At 38.0% G+C, this 14,154-nt stretch overlaps 1 protein-coding gene across 26 annotated transcripts in view; it reads left to right on the top strand.

Annotated features, from left to right (window-relative positions):
* PTPRD (protein tyrosine phosphatase receptor type D) overlaps positions 1–14,154 on the top strand; it is a 1,298,969-nt gene that overhangs the window by 1,159,771 nt on the left and 125,044 nt on the right. For all 26 annotated transcript variants that reach the window (XM_069776173.1, XM_069776170.1, XM_069776168.1 and 23 more), the window contains 3 exons: positions 209–790; positions 10,141–10,274; positions 11,528–11,672. In XM_069776173.1, the coding sequence (XP_069632274.1) occupies positions 209–790; positions 10,141–10,274; positions 11,528–11,672 (861 nt within the window). The remainder of the gene's footprint in view (positions 1–208; positions 791–10,140; positions 10,275–11,527; positions 11,673–14,154) is intronic.

The following is a 14,154-nucleotide window of genomic DNA, read 5'->3' as shown; positions in this document are numbered from 1 at the left end:
CAATACAAAACTTGAAGAATTTCTGATAGATTTTTAGAGTAAACCATAATTGCCAAAAGCTTGCTCTGAACAGATCACACCTTTCCATTCCAATCTTCCTGGTTTGTTTTTGTTGTTGTTGTTTGTTTTGGGTTTTAAGCTGCTTATTGTAATAATTAATGTCTGCAGTTACATAGTGCTAACTGTATTTTTTGGCATTTATCTTCAGCCTTACCCAAACCTCCTGGAACACCTGTGGTGACAGAAAGCACAGCAACAAGCATAACATTGACTTGGGATTCTGGAAACCCTGAGCCAGTTTCTTACTACATAATCCAACACAAACCCAAGAACTCTGAGGAGCCATATAAAGAAATTGATGGGGTGGCCACAACACGCTATAGTGTGGCTGGCCTAAGCCCATATTCAGAGTATGAATTTCGGGTAGTTGCCGTAAATAACATTGGGAGAGGGCCACCCAGTGAGCCTGTGTCAACAAGGACTTCAGAGCAAGCACCTTCAAGTGCACCACGCAATGTGCAAGCCCGTATGTTGAGCTCTACCACTATTTTGGTACAGTGGGAAGAACCTGAGGAACCTAATGGACAAATTCAAGGTTACAGAGTTTATTACACCATGGACCCAACTCAACATGTCAACAGTTGGATGAAGCACAATGTGGCTGACAGCCATATTACTACTATTGGGAATCTGGTACCCCAGAAAACATACTCTGTGAAGGTTCTTGCTTTTACTTCTGTTGGGGATGGACCACTTACTAGTGACATTCAAGTCATCACTCAAACAGGAGGTAAGCTAGTATTGAACAGAACTTGTACAAAAAAATTAAATACTTGCAGAAAATTTGGCAGAGAGAGAATTTGATTTTAAAATGTGGAAAAAAACTTCATCTCAAGGATAGCCAGTTTTTTCAGGCAGCTTTTGCAGATAACGTTTTCTCAATCCCACAGTGCAAGTTACCATTGAAGAGTGGAAGTTATCCCCTCACATTTTCATTTCTTTTTTCATCAATCTCAAGAAGTTTAACTGAAGTCTCAGGGAGGCCTTCATCCTGGAAGTGGCCAAATGTTATGGCTTCTATTTGGCAGTGCTCTCTGCATCAGAAGTGTTTATCAAGTAGTTCTTCACAGCTTTCTTTGAGGAGTTACCTATGTTGGTGGGGTTTGTTTAGGTGGTGTGTGGTTCCCTTATGCTACATCACTCTACTGAATCTTGCTTTTGGAAATTTAAAATGTATGTGTAGTGCATGTATATTCAAATAGTTGGTGAGGTTCTCAAAACACATAAAACATGAAAACGTTAAAAAAACCCAACAAACCATTGTGAAGGTTCAAGCGAGCAGTTCTGTACACTTTGGATTTATAAATCAAATCCAACCTGCCCCTACAAAATGCATACCACAAGGTCACTATTTTCTTGTTTTATGTTTGCAGTTAGGTTGTTTTGTTTCTGTACAGGAGTTTTAGGTCCATGAATTAGTTTTATTAGCAAAAGACAAGGAAGCATAGTGGGGAACATTGCAGAGAATTTTTATGAAATCAAAAGCAAGAAGCTCTGGTGGAACTGCACTGCAGAAAGTGTTTTATTGTAGCAATAAGAAATAAAAGCTCCCTTTGTCTAGTGGTTTAGAGAAAGCTGTATGAAGTATTACTGTAGGTCAGTGATTGCCTAGAAATATTATATAATACTAGTTGAATTTTTTAGTACTGGAAAGTTTCCTGTTGAAGAATTTAGCATCCCTCAAATTCTTAAAAAATGTATCTCTAAAATGTAACTGTAGACACTTATGTTTCATCCACTTTTTACTTCTGCGTTTTACCAATATGCAATTAAGAAGGAACAGAAATTGAAGCACTGTCCTCAAACCTTTTTAAGTGTTGTGTTACACAAAGGTCTAGGTGTTACCTTTTGCAGTATCTCAGCTGAGAAGTTACTAAATTAACTTTTCTAGACCTTCTAGTGGTACATTAAAATGTGCCTGTGTGCACATGAAAATGTAAATGGGTACACCAGTTTAATTTTGGCAATTGTAACCTTTTTCAGGGACTGGTTTTTATATTGACATCTGATTTCCTTTTGAATCCAAGTGCAAAAAGCTTTTAAAGAAGAAGATTTAGTGAGCTCCTCATCTGTGTTTTCACTTACAACCGGAAGCCTTTTAGAGTAGCAAGAGTTTGTCAGTGGCTTCCCAAGAGAAGGATGAAGCAATCAAAATAATGAGCACTGAGGCTCAGTGGGACCAGCCCAAGTTACATTGCTTGCTGAGGTCACTTCGGAAAAGTTTTGTATATTAAAACCTTTATAGAATTTGCCATTAAACGTGCCCATCTGGTTCTGATCACTGTTGCAATCTGAAGAAATCATGGCTATGTTAACATTGCAGGAGCCATTCTCAGTACCTGTTTTCAACTTCGTAACAGAGTTGACTTGACATTGTTTAGTTGTGACTATGTTAAAAATCAAATGAAAACCAAAAATGTGACATATGAAAGGCAATTTTAAGCACTGATACTTGTGCTTGAAATACGAACATTTTAAATCATAAAAGAGAAAAATAGCTAAGAAAGTCTAGTACAGTTCTCCAGTTCAGGGTAAGTTTAAAAGCCAAGATTCTCCTATCCTTCTATCCAGCAGTTTCTCATCAGTGAACACTGCAGAATAAAATGCCCTCCTTGCCCTTCTCTTCCAGATTTGCTGTAATCTAAATCTGAATATGATTGTTTTGGTTTAAGTCTTTGTCAAGATGAAACTCATCCACATAAATACAGTGAATTAAAAAGTGCCATTTAAAAAGAGCAGAAATTGATTTAATGGAAACATATGTAAAAGAGTAAAAATAGGAATGGGATGGTAATTATGTTTTGATTGATTTTTTTTTCCTTTTTTGAACAAATAAGCCTATCATTGCAAATATGTAGCATAACCCTTATGCTTACTTTGGGGATATTAGAGTGTATATACAACAAAACCTGATTTACAGCTGTGACTTACAGGCTCTGTTAGCTTGGTTTCCTTCAAAGCTTTCCTCCCATATGTGTATTCTGATCTTTGGAGAGAGATTATAAAAAGTGAATAATTAGGTTTAAAAAAGCCTGTTTATGACAATCTTAGCTTTCTTAGTACAGCAGAATTGTTCTTTTGAAATGGCTGTATGAGTGGTTTCTCACTTTGCAGGTTAGCTGAAACTCTGCTGATAGTGAAAATTAGGTCTAATTAAAATATTAATTAGGAACACGTAATTTGAGGGGAAGAGAAAGAAGCATTCTTCAGACAACCAAATATAAAAAAAATTAAAGTTTTATGTTCAGTTTTGTGTTTCAGTATTCTGCTTAAGCATTTTAAAGGAAAAGCCATGTCCTACTGCCCAGTTGTTTTCAGCAGTGTTTTCTTTACTGTAAAAAGACACCATTTTAAGAAATTTAGTAATCAGAAAACAATTGTAGAGCTGAGCCTTTTGAATAAGGGAAGATCAATTCCAAAAGCTATACCTAAGAAACTCCTTATTCTGCATTTTGCGTCAAAGGATTTGATTCTGCTAAGGATGGAGTCAGGACTAGTATATTATTTAGATGAATTGACTTACTGACACCAAATTTTAGAATAAAGAATCTTGATATAAGCTTTAGTGTGATACTTCTTGTCGTTTTTCTTTATTTCACTAGAAAACAAAAGCTCTGTTGGTTTGTCTTCATTTAGCTGCCCAAGACACACTTCTCATGTATCTTCTCATATTTTCTTCCTTTTCTTAAACTGGTCAGAAGTACACATACATTTTAACCTGTGTGTACCAGGAAAATTCTTGAGCTTTAAAATGAATGTGTGGGTTTGAGTGTGGTTTGGTTTGGGTTGGTTTGGCTTGTGTTTTAATATGCAAAGAGAGGATAGCTACTGAAGGAATTCAGAGGATCCTGGTTTTGTTCTGAGCTTAGGTAGAAAGAGGGGACAGTGAGAGATGCACAGGGTCTATTAGATAGTGGATTGTTGGAGAAAGAGAGAGAAAAAAGATATTCTGGGAAATGAATGTGTACCTGTAAACATATGCTTCTTTAACAAGAACTTACAATATGAAACATATTGTTAATTTTAAACCAAGGATTGGCAGTGGTTTGAAGACTAAGGATTATTACAGTTATAAAAGGCTAATCTTTTGAATGTATGGAAAAGGACAGTAATGAGAAGGTCAAGTATCTGACTTGCAGGGCTCATAAACAGAGCCTTAGCTTAAGGGAAATGAGTTAATGGTTCTGGAGTTCTTACTGTAAAAGAAGATTAGAAATTCAGAGGAAGGAGTCTGTAGCAAGGGAATACAGTTCTGTGTTGTAGCAAGCTAGCTACTTTGCCAGACATTTCAAATTTTTTCATGAACACATGAACAGGGAAACCTCATGTCTCTCAATCTCCACAGTACTAGTCTCCTTGTGAAGCATTTCATGGAAAAGGACTTCTACAAGGGAAGGGTTGAGAGCACACAGCTGGAAACTCAGCTGTGATGCGAGGAAGCAGGTGGAAGGAGGATAATGTGGAGCTGAGGTGGGGTGCAGGATGGGTTTTAAGTGACAAAATTCCCCTTAAGGAATGTTTCTGGTCAGGTAGGAAAGAATATTTAAGCTTTTGAATAATCCCTCTGCTCTCAAAGCACAGTTAACTTCTGTTACATGCCCTAGTCTCTGTGTTTACTTCATTTAAATGCTAACATGATGACACCAATATTCAGGATCTTACCCTCACACACTGATTTTTCTAGCTTTTAATCTCCCTTTCCTCTGTTTAGAACACAAAATAGGGTATGGTGGTTTGGTTTTTTTAATATGATTTTTTCCTAGTCCAGAATTCTGATTTTTGCAAATATGTGCATGAGTCCTGGAAATGCACACACATTACTTTTGTTGCTGAACTTAATTATGGAAAAATACAGCCTGAAATAATTTTAAGATGACTCTACTGCTACACTGTAGAAATAAAGTGTACACAGAATTACTCTGAAAAATAATTCATCTCTTCACTGTGTTCTCTAGTCATTCAGACAAGACTATGCAGACTCTGTCTTTAAGACTGACCAACATGTTTCATTTTTTTCTGTGTGCTCCCTCAATGTCAGTTACACATATTATTTTAAGAAAGCGGTTATTTTTTGGAAAATGTGCTATGCTTTTCAGACATTTAAAGTGTATTTTAGTTAATTATTTTGAGTACTGTGGTTCTGTGTTTGACACTGCAGAACTGCAAGCCTCAGCTATCTTCAGACTCATTTGAAGAGGTTATTTCTGTTGTAGCAGACAGAGGGAGAGCAGATGCACATATAGTTCGTACATTACCCATTTTATTTTGTAATTATATTACATGAGAATTTGGCATTTCAAAAAGTACAAGTATTGTTTTACAAAACAAAAACTCCAGAGCACATTAACTCTTCAACTGTAAGAGCTTCTCTGTAGAGCTTCATGCTTCTTCCAGAGCAAGCAGAAGCATGAACTCTTGGTCCCTTTCAGTCGCCAATTGATTGTAAATTCTCTTGATCTGTCTGTTGTCCTTTGCAAAACTGATTCCTAATTGAACTGATAGGGTTTTGCTCTAGGTATAGATTTCACCCTGTGAATGTCACGGGGCCCTTTCTAGCCTGGAGACTCTCCTCTTTTTCCAGCATCACTTGCAAACCCAGCACAGCCCTGGAGTGTTTTTCTGGTTACCTCAGCCAGCTGAGGAGCTGTACAGGGAACTAAAGTGCCTTCCCGATTTGAGATCCCATTTTATGATTCTGTTCTGGCACTTGAATAAGGGATGGACGTAGAACCACGTATGAAGGACAAGGTCCAGCAATCTGTGTTTGTTTCTGGTTATCCAGCAGTAAACATGGAGGACTAGGCAAGCAAAGGTGTAGAACTTGGTATGAAGTTTTGAAAAGACTAACTCTGGACTTCCTTCTTTGTTTTGTCACTGCATTGTAGTGTTTCATCGTTTGTACTATGTCATGTTTACAAGCAAGAAATAAAAAGAGGTATACCAGTACACAGGGAAGTTACTGGTTTTGACACACGTTTGTAGAGCACATTGACCTCAAAGCAGAAAAAACATAAAAGACGATATTGAGAGAATGCTCATGCAAAAAGATCCCGTTCAGTGAGCTGGCCATGTACAGCACTAATGTGGAAAGTTAGATTTTATCTGTGTAATTAAAAACACTTCAGCAAGAGTATAAAGTCCGCTTACATATATTTTCCAGTTTCCCTAGGTTTTTTCCATCTCTGAAGGAGACTAGTACCTTCTGTCAGCTCCTCCAGCTTAGCTTAGTTCCCAAGTGCCACTGAAGAATTTTTTGAACAGTTGTTGTGTGTTCTAGGCATAAATCCTAAATAGTTTAAAAGTTATCATTCCACTTTCTTATCTGGTACTTTTTCTTTGCCTTAAGCCTTGGGTTCCCTACCAGAGTTTATTGGTAATACGGTTTGTTTAGTTTCTATTATTTTGTTTTTGTTTTCTTTCTCCTCCATCATCTTTATGTGTTTGGAGCAATGTGGCTTTCCCTGTCACCTCTTTCTTCTGTCAGTGTTTTTAGCTTCAGAGTTGCCTAACTGGCTGAAAAATGTGAGGGGAGCCTGGATTTTGCAGTAAGATATTTTGGCAAACAGCATTTGTGAAAGTCCAATTAACCATCAACTTGTCTTATAAAATGATAGAGAATTGCAGACCTAAGACAATAAAGGTGGTTTTTTTTAAAGGAATACTTGAAGGATGAAGCTCTTAAAACGTGCAGAGACACAGGATATACCCTTCATTCTCCATCTGCTGCCATATTTATTCAAACGGATGGTACCAGCCTTCATGTGGGTCACTTGACTGGTCATTTACTATTACTGTCTGGCTGTGTTCTACAGTTCATGTACCTGTACGTTAATCACAGATCATAGCATCACAGGACAATTCAGGCTGGTAGGGTGATCTTCTGGGGAGCTCTGCAGCCCCAGCTCCTGTCCAGAGCAAGCTCAGCCATGGGGTCAGACTGGACTGCTCAGGTCTTCACCCAGTTGAGGCATAAAACCTTCCAAGGCTTGAGACAGTCCAACTTCCCTTGGCCCTGGCTCCACCACTGGGGTGTCCTCATGGGGAAAAGGCTTCTCCTTATCTCTGGCCTGCGCCTCTCGTGTCTCGGCAGCTTGTGCCACCGTCTCTCGCTCTCCTGCCATGCACCGCTGTGAAGAGCCCAGCTGCGTCTCTTCCGTCCCTCCCACTGATGGTGGAGATGCTGTTGCATGCCCCTGAAACTATCCCTTCTCCCAGTTGAAGCAGCACCAGTCTTACAGTGTCTCTTTGCAGGGCAAGGGCCCCCAGCACAGAGCCATCTTGCTGAGGCTCAAAAACAGAGGCAGTACCCAAATGCAGTCTGATGGGCACTGAGGAGAAGGGACAATCCCTGCCCTCCCCTGGCTCTCAGGGCCATCTGCTGCTGACACGACCCCAGGCACCACTGCTCTTTGTTGCTACCTGGGCACAGGGCTGGCCCAGCTCAGCTTGCTGCCTGCCACGGCCCAGGGCCATCCCCCACAGCTGCTCCCTGGCCCCACCAGCCCCAGCCTGCATCCCTGCAGCACTCTGCCTCCCTGGGAAAGGGCTGGCTGAACTTCATGAGGAACCATTGGCCTGTTCCTCCCCCCTCTCCAGCTCCATCTTAACAGCAGCCTGGCCCTCAAATGTATCAACTGGTCCCACACAGCTTGATGACGTCTGCAAACTTGGAATATGTGCCCTCCATCCCCTCCTCCAGGTCACTAATAGAGATGTCGAACACAAGATGGATAGCATGACACAGATAACATAAGCTGCTGTTTGACTTTCTATGACCAGGCAAAGGTGATTTTGTAACTCCAACCATGCTGCTCAGTTACTTTGCCAAAATAATTTTTTCCTATCCTTTCATACAAATTGAAAAGAATAATTTTCTCCACAGTTCAGTTTTAGCAGTTTTTAGCTTTTTTTCAGATGAAGCAAACAAAATCCCTACAGCCAGGTACCTGCCTGAGTTTCATGAGATACATTTGGATCAACCTGTAGCAAAATGAACACTTCCAAATCACTGTCTAGACTCCAGATTTTATTATTAAGTTTTGGCAAGCCTGCAGTGGGGTTCCACATCTGCTTTAAGCCATCTTCAACAGGAGACAAATCTGCAGCAGTTGTCTGATCGTTACTGAGGAGTGTTTTGAAGCAGCTAACCTAAAAAAGTTCATAGAATCATAGAAAGGTTTGGGTTGGAAAGGACATTAAAGATCATCTAGTCCCAACCCCCCTGGCCAAGGGCAGGGACACCTTCCACTTGATCAGGTTGCTCAAAGCCCCATCCAACCTGGCCTGGAACACTTCCAGGGATGGGGCATCCACAACCTCTCTGGGCAACTTGTTCCGGTGCCTCACCACCCTCAGTGAAGAAGTTGTAATGTTCACCCAGTAAATGCATTTATACAACTATGCTATAGATTTGCCAAGTTAAAGTTTGATATAGTGTTATTTCAGAATCTGTTTCAAAGTTAGAAATTATCCAGTTATTCCACTCGCTCCCTCTTAATTTCAAATTCATTCAATTTTAAAAGGATAAGATTAGAAGTATTTCTGTGAAAAATGCTCTGTTGCTATTTCCTGTAATTGCTCCTTGTGCATTGTGATCTTTTCCCTTTTGCACTTTGCAATACCCAGGAAGTGATCTCTTTTTACACCAGGCATCTTTTAGAAAAATAGCTAATTACCCCTATCCTTTTTTCTTCCCATAAAGAGACTTGGTTTCCTGTTCACCCTCATTACCTCAGAAATAGGCAACATCCTTCTACACCTTTCCTTTTCTATTTTGTCCTGTTTCTGGAAAAAAAAAAAAAAAAAAAGTGAATGTTAGGGACTTGCAGCCTCCACACAGGAGCTTGAATATGCACTTCATATTGACAGGTTATCTGTCTGTTTAAAGGTTAGATATCAAACCTGCACCAGCGTACACAAGGGCAGTGTTATCCACAGAGTGACATTCTGTAGAAGTCTGGGGAAGATAAGAATTACAATCACAAATTATTTTTACCTTTTGCTCCATCGTGTTTTTAAGACTTTTACTGTATAAAAGAAACATACTTGTAATGCTGCAATAAAATTCTACCCCCAAAAATGATTGTGAAACAATCATTATTGTCACATCCTACTTGTCACACCTGTTCTCAGTATGTTCTAAGAAGTGCATCTCATATTTTTCTCTTAAAAGATAAAAGCATGCCACATATTAATCTTGAAAAGCTAGAAATGCTGTGGAATACGGTTTCATGCCTTATCAACAGCACTTCTAACTGAAAGTAACAGGGTTGTATTTTGTTCTCTTTTCCCAGTCAGTCTTATTATTTGCAGAAATAAATGAGGGTAACATTTAGTCTGGATAATTTCTGTGACCATTACACAAGACATAACAACAGAGAATGTTCTTGACTACTGGAATCAAAGTTACATTTTTAGTTATTGCAGTTAGAAAGTGTTACTAGAAATTCAGCTATATTGATAAAAATACCAGTCATTAAAAGGATAGAAATATGTCACTTAATGAGAATGTTAATGAAGATCTCTTCAGTAGTTTATAACTTCTTCAGGTTACAAAAACATTCAATATTTAGGTGTCTTCTTAAAAAGCAGAACTTGGTTAGTATCTTAGTTAGTTATGAGCTGAGCAAACCATTTTCAGATTTGGAAATGCATATAATGGTTTTAACACTTTATTCTTGACTGTTCCAGCCAATCTTATGTAATACTAGCATTTCCCCATATACACACACATATATACAGGTACATATTTGCCATTTCAGACATAGGTTATTAGACTGCTGGTATTCATCACCAGGCTTCTGTTCAATTGCATTTCAGGTATGTGTGCAGTATTTACACTGTGAAGTGTTTGTTTGAAATCCTTGATAATTTGTGACATGAGAAATATATCATTACTCTTTTTCTGAGCACAGATTAATTTATTTCATAGTACAGTTAATCAATTTGTTTAAGTTCAGTAAGTTCAATGAAAGTAATATTGTGTGAAATATTCAGATAATAGTTTAAACGGTTTGAAGATAAGTGTTGAACTAGCCAAATAATAAACCGTTGGCAACACTGCTCAACTTTTTTCCTTAGTGCCTGGTCAGCCGTTGAACTTCAAAGCAGAACCTGAGTCTGAAACGAGTATATTACTTTCCTGGACACCTCCACGCTCTGATACTATTTCCAGCTATGAACTGGTTTACAAAGATGGGGAGCACGGGGAGGAGGTAAGTGAAGAAACTATACGTCTTTTAAATCTTTGGTGAGTCAGACATAAAATGCTGCAATGGTTTAGAATTGATGGATTAGTCACTTTGTTTAGTACAAATAAGAATAGACTGACAGTGTGTAAACAGCAGAAAATGCTGTCAATGGTTACTAGCCAGTGGAACTTTGTTGTTGTTCGCAACGAGTCCTGCACAGAAGTTGCATCCAGTTTCAGACATTGATCATATCTCTCCAGGCCTGCTCCTCTAAAAAGGCTTGGAAGCAGAAGTGTTTTGGGGCATGTTATGGACTCATTAAGATTTTTTGCACTTATACTTGGACTTTGAAGTCTATTTTCAGCCTTAGAGAATTTTTGTTTCTCTTTGCCACCACATAAGAGAGTTCTCAAGTTTCTCTAAACTTTCAGTAATATTTGGGAAGAAAATAGGGTTTTTTTCTAAAGATAAAAACCTGCTATGGACTTTTTCTGTACCATTATTTCTTAAAAAAATTTCAGTTTGAGGACCGCAGTGGTGTTAGTACCAGAGAATTTAGAATAAACTGTTCTTCTGATACGGAAAACATGTGATATTGCCAGGTGTCCCAGACAAAAGAAAAAAGCCAGCAGTCTCAGAAGGCAGCAGAGGAGTGTCAGGTTCATTGATTTCTCCTGCATCATCAGCTCATTGCTGATGTTTCAACTGAGCTTATGTTTATGGCGTATTCACACATAGACTGTGAATGCATAAGCTTATTGTGTGGGAGGGGACCAGATCCATACTTCACTTCCAAATAGGACACAGGCCTCTGCTTAATAAGTTACCCTTTGGAAGAATTTGCTTCTTAATAATTTGAACACAAATTTAACTATGAGGTTAAAGCCAAGATTACTCTCATTATAAAACCCTGCAGTTCACTGTCATAAGAAGTAACTATAGGTAAGGCTTTGTTCACGTGTTACTGTCTGAAAAGCCTTTTATACTTTGTACACAGCTATTGCTTCCTCAAACAGTCAAACAATATTTCTGGCTATGGGTTTCACCCATTAAGCTGTCAGCTTCAAAATATATCATTCCTTAACCTGTGTTTGTCAAAAGTAACATATTCATTTTTGTTTTGGTTTAGTTTGGTTTTGTTCTAATTAATTTTCTTGAATTTAATTTTTTCTCAATGGGGTTATGATCAGAGTATAAAAGCATTTCTTTGACAGGCAATATACGGAATTCAGAGTCACTGAATATTAATCAAGACTCCTCTTATTACCTACCTTTAGCAACGGGTTTCCACTGAACCTGCTACATCTTATCGCCTGCAAGGCTTACGGCCAAACAGCTTGTACTTATTCCGTCTAGCTGCACGTTCTCCGCAAGGCCTGGGTGCTTCGACAGCAGAAATCTCAGCAAGAACCATGCAGTCAAGTAGGTGTCTTTCCTTGCTAAATTTATTCCCTTGTCTTAGTATTTCTCGAAGAGATTAATCTCAGTAGCCCAGAGAGGCAGCAACAGAGAAAAGGGCAAAATGATGAAACTACAGCATTCATGGTGCTTAATAGAGCAAAAGAATGCTTAAAATGTATATTTTTGTAGGTGTATTATGCGAGTGGCTCTTACATCACTTCAGAAAAAAAACTCTATAAACCAGTGTCTAAGGAGACAATATTATGCTTTCGTAATAATAATTTATTTTATGCTATCATAGGATAAAATGTTTTATCATGCAATAGTTGTACATTAATAACAGTCCTCCACCCATAAAATTCCACCTGCCCAGTCTGCAGATTTCCTGTAATACTAGGTTGTTCTTGAAGCATCTCCCTGAAGTACAAAAATTTTGTAGAGTGGGTCAGGTTGAATATTTCAGACTGGACCAAAAATTTTCTCGTAACTGTTCTTCTATAGTAGCTAATCATTCTGATTTTAAGTTAGATTTTTTTTAATCTAGGCTTTTTATGATGTTCAGTGAATTTTTACACCAGTAGAAAAATTGTCTTCTCACTGCATGCTTATGGAAACAGTGTCATGAAAATCATCACATATCTCTGCAAATGAAATGCAAAAATTTGTCAGGGATTTATATATACATTTTAAAATATTCAAATTAAGACTTAATTAAAACAATCAGATATTCAAGGATGATGTCCAGAAGTGCTGCTCTTGCCTGATGAGTTATGCTTTCCTGACAGTTTGCCTTACACTGTATCATTTTAAAACTTAGTGCAGTTCTATTTGTATTTGTTTTAAATTTAATGGCCTTTTCTTAAAGTAGTATTATTCAAAACAGAAAATTCAGATTCTCAATTGACATGATGCTTTTTAATTTGCAGTCATGACAGATGTGATTACACCATCATTCTTTGTTAGTGTTTTATATTAATAGTAATTAGTGTGACTGGAGATACAGTGCTGCAGACCTTTAACCAAAGCTAGATGTCCTTCTGAAGCATTTCTAAGGCATTTAGAATAAGCATAAATGAAGATTATATAACACAAGGCTAGTTTAGAGATAGTGGCAAGGCACCTTTTAATTTTAGTAATCCAAAATCAGTAATTTGATGAAGAAAAAGGTATTTATTTATTCTGGGAGCCATTTCAGCTATTTAGAATGCTCATTCTATTATACTGGGTGAAGATTGCTTAGGCTGTGCATACAGAATAAACATCTAGAGGCCAAAGTTGCATGTTCCATATATAAGTACATTGCCATTTTTCCCTTCTTGAATATGAGAATATGTTATGCTTTTTTCTTATAACTTCAGATGGTAGGAAAATCCAATTGATTTCAGTGAGCTGACCCTGGTTAATTGCTGAAAAGATTGCAAAATCTTTTTTACAAAAATTGTGTATTTTAAGAAGAAAGTATATGCATTAATAAAACTGGTTACACAAGTAGCCTATGGATTATCCTTGGTTACATAAATGCAATATTTTGCATTTTCAGAGTATAATGGATTAAAAATTAATAAACTTATATGAGTTTATTAGCAATATTCACCAGAATACGCTATTGCCTTTCATCTTGGTTTCAGAGAAAGATGCTGGAGGGATTTATTTCTTTACATATAAGATCCTTAAGGGTCATTTTACTTGTATTTTACTTCCTGCACAAGTTGATGGTAGAAGGGGACCAACATGTTTTGAGTACTTGGTTACTGAATTAGCCTAAAAAAACACGCCCAAATGTGATAATTCTCATCTGTCCCCCCATCCACCTCCTCTAGTTAGTTGAAATGCTGGTACATTCCCTTCTGTTTTCCCTTCAGAAGAGCAGTGTACCATACTGAGTAAAAAGCCATTGATCCCTGTAGAAGAGCTGCAGGGAACCGAAAGATACATGTGTAAATGCAATAGGTCACAGCAGGGTCCTAGGCTTTCTCTGTTGCTTTAATTTTGTTTGATGTGCCTAGTATAAGTGCCAGAAATCCATTTGTTTCTTTTTTCCCTTAGGAAATGCAAGAAAATAGTAGGGGGAAAGAAAAAAAAAAGTGCCATAAAGATCTTGCACCCCAAATTTATGTTTTCCTTACAAGACAGAAGTCAGAAATAGGAAAGGAGTCCACGTCCACTACTTCTACGAGTGAATTTGAACTGTGGCTCCTATTTGGTGCAGTGAATGATCTCAGTTAGTAAGCATAGACTTTGCTAAGTCAAAGTACATTTAAGCACATAAACGCATACCTAACTTTCAGTACCTGAATTGCCTCACTGAAAGCAATGGAATGACATACATGCTTAAATGCTCTGGAGCCCAGAAAAGGTAGATATGCTAAGACACTCTTTCAAGTACAAAGCAGTAAAGGTGAGCACTTTTGCTCTGGAAGATTGGTGCTGGTGACAAGAGATGAAACAAAGTCAGCATCTCTCACCATTCTGATGTGCTGAGCTTGTGAACTCTCTTTGTAAA

This window comes from Haliaeetus albicilla, chromosome Z, assembly GCF_947461875.1.
Source record: "Haliaeetus albicilla chromosome Z, bHalAlb1.1, whole genome shotgun sequence".
Taxonomy (NCBI): Eukaryota; Metazoa; Chordata; class Aves; order Accipitriformes; family Accipitridae; genus Haliaeetus; species Haliaeetus albicilla.
This window is presented reverse-complemented; position numbering and strand designations above follow the sequence as displayed.